The 6,163-nt window shown below is 44.4% G+C and overlaps 1 protein-coding gene across 2 annotated transcripts in view; it reads right to left on the minus strand.

Moving 5' to 3' along the window:
• The window catches only part of PRPF18 (pre-mRNA processing factor 18), a 55,828-nt gene extending 50,215 nt beyond the window's left edge, over positions 1-5,613 (minus strand). Inside the window, exon 1 of one of the 2 annotated variants that reach the window (XM_036495244.2) lies at positions 5,464-5,613. In XM_036495244.2, coding sequence (XP_036351137.1) covers positions 5,464-5,529 — 66 coding nt within the window. In that variant the 5' untranslated portion in view covers positions 5,530-5,613. The remainder of the gene's footprint in view (positions 1-5,463) is intronic. The other variant, XM_004578474.4, reaches the window with a different exon arrangement.
• Positions 5,614-6,163: the final 550 nt, after the last annotated feature.

The raw sequence follows: 6,163 nt of genomic DNA on the forward strand, positions 1-6,163 counted from the left end.
CAGAAGATCTTTCTCTCTGTATCTCCTCTCTGTAAGTATGACTTTCCAATAATATTTTTTTAAGCATAAAAGCTGATTAAGAAAAAAAATCTAAAAAAAAAAAAAAACAAAACCCCTAGGCCATCAGCTGGAATGACCAAAGATGAGGAGATTCTGTGCAAGTCATAGCACCAGACAACTGCATCCCAGCTACATTTTTGCAATTAAGACAATTCACTGAGTTCTGGAAGGCGGCCCAGGGACTTGGGTCCCAGCCACACTTGTGAGAGACCCAGATGGAGTTTCAGGCTCCTGGCTTCAGTCTGGCCCAGTCCAGGCCACTGGGGTCACTTGGGGAGTGAACCAGCAGATGGCAGCTCCTTCTTTCTCTGTCCCTACTACTTTGCCTTTCAAGTAAGGACATTGAGGATATTGTTTTTTTGTTTGTTTGTTTTTTCCCTTTTACTCTGGTCTCCATCACTTCCTAGCTCTGTAATCTTATAAAACACACAAAAAAAATCTCTTCAATTTCCTCATCTTTAATGGGAATAAAAGTAGCATGATGGGCTTGTTGGACAAATTAAGAGGTATCACAAAAATATCTCTTCTACTGCTTTTCCAGGCCACAGGCAGGGAGCTGGATGAGAAACAGAGCAGCCCAGACACAAACCAGCACCAATATGGGATCCTGGTGCACACAAGGCAAGGATTTAGACAATAAGCTATTACGCCAAGCCCCTATCATGAAGTTTTAAAAAGGTAAAACTTAGGAGAATCAAGATAGCAGAATAGGTTAAGGACACATTTAAATAGATGGAGAATCATTAGCTAGGGTGAAACAGAGAGGGCACAGTCCAGGAAATTGGGAGGACAGACTGATGGCAGAGGGGCACCTGGATAGTGATGGACACAGCAAAGCAGCAGAGACAGTGGTATGGTGTTGCAGTGATCAGATACCCCACCGGCATTCAGCAAGCAGCAATCAGAACTCCACCAGCAACCAGGTGGGAAGGGGAGTTCACCAGGAACTCAGGAGGTGAACTCAAAAAAGAACTGCCCGTCCTGCTGGTTTGTTTGATTTGACTGACAGCAGAGACAGAGCAGCAGGTTCCAGACAGGCTGTGTAGGAACAGGGTGGACTTCACAGCCGAGACCCCCCAACCCAGAAGAGCTTAATCAGGTGCCATCTTGTGTAGGGAGGCAAAGGCAAAGTGGGACAGTACTGTGCATGCACTAAGCTGGGAGTGAAGTCATTTCTGGCTCAGTAAATTGCAACAACGCGGCATCCTACAGGTTCCACCCAAAACAGGATCGGGTGGGGCCCAACCCTAATGGGCAGCAGATCCAGAACTCCACAAGTAGCATATCAGATGCCATTTTGCACACTGTGGCAAAGGCTTTGAGACTACAGGAACAACAGTGAGCTGCAGAGGCACTGGGCTGGGAGCAAACTCACTGAGCTCAGTACATTGCACTGGTCCCACAGAGAAAATAATACTAACTTTGACAACTTATGACTCAAAATAGGTCCCTGTGGCCCTCAGACCTAACGGCCAGCAGGTTCCAGCAAAGCACTGCCAACAACCTATTTAGGATACCTAGTGTTTCCCCAATGCTGGGAATTGCTCAAACTGTAAGTGGGAGAAAGATTATACAGACTATGGTGCTGCCCCAGTGCAGTATCACAGGAGGTGGAGAGGTGAGCCAGGAGCTGGAGCTCCAGAGCCCATGGTGGAAGTCCAACATAAGAACCCAGATCTGATTTCGCTGGAGGGAGTGGCACAAGTGACTGCAAAGAACCAGGTACTAACTTAAATCAGTAAAATCAAATTGTAGATGTGGGGTGACACAGCTTAGAAACCTGCCCCAAGGAGAAGAATCTGATAACCACAAGTACAATGACCAAGAGCAGAACAGACAGACGCTCAATGAGTATTACTGAAGACTCCCCTGCAAAGGAGCAAAAGTCTTTGCCAACCTTAGAGTTAACGAAGAAGACATTGAGAAAACAGGGGATACAGAATTCAAAATACTTGCTATAAAGCCTCTTAACGAGAAGGAATTTAAGCAATATATCATACAGGAAATAGCAACACTGAGACAAAATCAAGCCGAATTATTGGAAATGAAAGATGCAATAAAGCAAATTAAAAATTCAGTGGAAAGTCTCAATAATACAATGATGGAAGCAGAAGAAAGAATCTCAAAATTGGAAGATATTTCTTGTCACCAGGGAGCAACAAACAAAAAGCTGGAAGCAGAGCTGGATCAAGCTTAAAAAAAGTATTCAGGAATTAAGAGACACTACCTTTTAGGCCAAATATAAGAGTTTTAGGAGTCCCACAAGGAGCAGAAAGAGTAGCTGGATTTACAAATGTATTTAATGAAATAATAACGGAAAAATTCCCTAATCTAGAGAAAGAATTAGGAAACAACATCCAGGAGGGGCACAGAACTCCCTACAGGGCTGACCAAAAGCGATCTTCACCATGACACATGATAAGCAAGCTTTCTTCAATTGAACATAAGGAAAAGATCCTTAAATATGCATGTGAAAAGAATCAATTGACATATAGAGGAATGCCAGTTAAACTCACAGGAGACCTCTCACAGGAAACTCTACAGGCCAGAAGACAATGGTGTGACATATTCCAGATTATAAAAGTAAAAAACTGTTGTCCCAGAATAACATTCTCAGGAAAGATTTCCTTTGTCTTTGAAAATTAAATAAAATCCTTCCACAGAAAAGAAAAACTAAGACTATGCCTCTTCCAAATCTATCATACAAAGGATACTTAAAGATGTTCTCCTGATCGAGAAAAGGAATAACGCCCACCGAAACCAAAAGCAAATGTGAAAACATCCCAGTAAAACAACAGAAGACCAAATCAATGAACAACCCATTGCTAAATGACAGCACCAAATTACCACCTATTTATGTTAACCCTGGATGTAAATGGCTTAAACTCATCAATCAAACATCACAGATTAGTAGACTGAACTTAAAAAAATCTATTTGTTGCCTGCAGGGATACATCTCACCAATAAAGATCAACAGAGACTACATCTCGCAGATTTTGATGTTTTTGTTTTTACTTCCATTTCTTCAAAACACTTGTTTTCTCATTAAATTCTTCACTGACTCATAGATCATACCGTAGCATCACTCTCTTCAAGAAGGTTCTTGATATTCTTTTCCATTTCTTCAGTGACACATTAGTCATTCAGTAGCATGTTACTTAACTTGATGGCATTGCAAAATTTTTTTCCTTCCTGTTATTTTGATTTTGTGGCTTTTCATTTAAGAGGATGTATAGTAACAGTGCAATCAAGACTATCAAATGAGTGGCATGTTGTTTAACTTCATGTCATCCTAAATTTGTTTTTCTTCCTGTTGATTTTGTTTTGTGGCTTTTCACTTGGGGGTTTATATAGTGACTGCGTAGTGGAGACTGACATGTCCAGATGTGAGGATATAGTGCAGTGTGCATCTCTACTTTCAAATCGAGGATGGACTCCCAATGAAACTGCTTACTATATGACAATGTGATGCTGGACTCTCTGCCGTTGTCCATGCCCGCAATGATGGATTTATGACTATTTATGAGGAATTGCACTGTTGTAATGATATGGGAGAACTCACTGAGGATTTGGGGAAGGGGTAAGGGAAATCGCGGCACTTACGGACTATATCATAAAATGATAATAATAAAAAAGTGAAAAAAAAAGATATCACATACAAAGCACATTACATAATGCCTTGATGACTACTAACAGAAACTCAGCACCATTTTAATTTCCAGTTCATGCATACTGTTTGTTGGTCTGAATTGCTCTATGAGGTCAATTTTATCTTCTGGCCAAGATTACCTGGATAATTAAGCCTACAAATTCTAAAAACAAAAGGTATCCCAGGAGGCATTTTATAGGACAATAAACTGAAAATACACACCTGATGGTTAAGCTGCTACGGGGCACCTGGGAGGCAGTGCGCAAGGGCTGTGCCACCAAGTGAGACCCAGACCCAGCTCCCGGCTTCTTCTTCAACAGTGCCCACTTCTGACTATGTGGACATTGGGGGGCAGACCAATGCAATAAAAATCTCCTATCTTTCTGTCTGCCATTCAAGTAACTAAGTAAAAATAATTACAAAATATCAGTTTTTTTTAATTGGTCATTTTCAAAGACTGGTCCATTTCTATGACAGAAAATCTAATTATACAAACACAAACTTGTAAACTCCAAAGTATTTTGTGACACAACTTCCCCCTTTTAAAGCACTTAGATTTCAACACCCTGGCCCTACCTAACACCAAATAAACATTCCAACACCTAAATTTGTTTTTAAAATAGTCCCAAACCACTCATGGAAACGAAAGGCTCCTGTAGGGTCCAGCATGTTAGCCTAGCAGCTAAAGTCCGCACCTTGCATGTGACGGGATCCCATATGGATGCTGGTTTTGATCCCGGGAGCTCCACTTCCCATCCAGCTCCCTGCTTGTGGCCTGGAAAAACCGGCAAGAATGGCTCAATGCCTTGGGACCCTGCACCTGCGTGGACGACCTGGAAGAGCTTCTGGCTCCTGGCTTCGGATTGGCTCAGCTCCAGCTGTGAAAGGGCTGGCACCATGGTTTAGTAAGTTAATCCTCTCTCGGTGGCACTGGCATCCAGTATGGGCATATCGGTTGGAGTCCCGGCTGCTTCGTTTCCAATTTGGCTCCCTATTTATGGCCTGGGAAAGAAATGTGGAGCATGGCAGAAGTCCTCAGACCCCTACACCCATGTGGGAGACCCGGAAGAAACTCCTGGCTTGGGTCAACTCAGCACAGCCAGAGCGGCCACTTGGGGGAGAGAACCAGGGGATGGAAAATCTTTCTCTCCATAACTTGGTGAGACATTTCCAAAATCTGAATAAAGATATACATGCTCTTAAAAGCTCCTTAGCTTTAGTTTTCAATATGGTAAATCTGAATGCAGACAACAAAAATCCCTTTGAGATCCTTAATACTTTCCTGAGACTGTCCAGAGAGTTTGAAACCAAACGCTGCGAGTACCACCAGTCTCATATAAAGGAGACCAACTTTTTAAACGTTTCTAAAGGGCATAGTTCTTTCGCAGTACCTCTTGCCAAGTGTCTTACCCTTCCCGTTCGTGAAAAGATGACCTACGGAAGTTGTGTGTGCTGGGGAAGCGGAGAGGAAGAACGGAACAGAATGAAATGACAGAACTTTAACAGCAAGAAAACTTGAAAAATGCCAGCGAACCAGTCCTGAGTCAGACGACACGGTGAGCTACGGAAAGGGCTGCGACACGTCCTAAGGACGCGTGAGAGTTTAGGGGGAAAACTCCAAAAACCCCGGGCTTTCAGCCGAGGCCACCAAGAAGTGCAATGACGGGGGTGCTCCCCGGCCGAGTGACGGCACCCCGAATCCTTCCACCCCCTACTGTCTCACAAACACAACCCCCGACCCCACGGAGTCTCACCACCAATAGGTTCCTCTCCTCCACCAGCTGCCGCTTCCGCAGAATCTCGGATTTGAGGATGTCCATCTCGACGCTTGGCGTCAGCCCCGGGTCCCCCTGTCCCTTCCCGGACCTAGACACCGCCGTCCACCCCCACCGCCGGACGACAACAACAGACTTAGGTCCCTTCCGGCGGAAGCTGAGCTCAACGAGAGGGAGACGGAGAAAAGAGCGTACTAGCAGAGCGGACGCACGCCTGTCGTTAGCGACGCCGAAGTCGACGAGCGCCCCCTGGCCGCGCCCTCCAGAAGCGCGCCCGGAGCATCCCCTGAAGCAACGTGAACCGAGGGCCACCTGTTCCGAATGAAGAGCCCGCTATGTGTGTGCGCTGCATGGTTCATCACCATTGCACTTGAGCATTTAACTCCAGAAGCCTCCTCGAGGAATGTCTTATACTTAGTAAAGCCAGATCGTACGTAAACTGTACCAGATGTCCGCGTCAGGGTTCCTGCAGTTATTGATAACTGAAAAACCCGAGTAGTTGCTGGCTCCTCAGTTTAGAGAAAAAGGGCCCTGTTGATATGCAGCCGGCTGAACTGGCCTAGATTGAAGCAGCTGAATCCACTAAAATATTTCAGGAGTAAGCTTGTCTTTACTCCCTCACAAATTGTGCTTGTACTAGATTGATGATAATTAAGCATTAATCTCTGTATAACTGAGA

The sequence above is a fragment of the Ochotona princeps genome, chromosome 10 (genome assembly GCF_030435755.1).
Source record: "Ochotona princeps isolate mOchPri1 chromosome 10, mOchPri1.hap1, whole genome shotgun sequence".
Classification (NCBI taxonomy): domain Eukaryota; kingdom Metazoa; phylum Chordata; class Mammalia; order Lagomorpha; family Ochotonidae; genus Ochotona; species Ochotona princeps.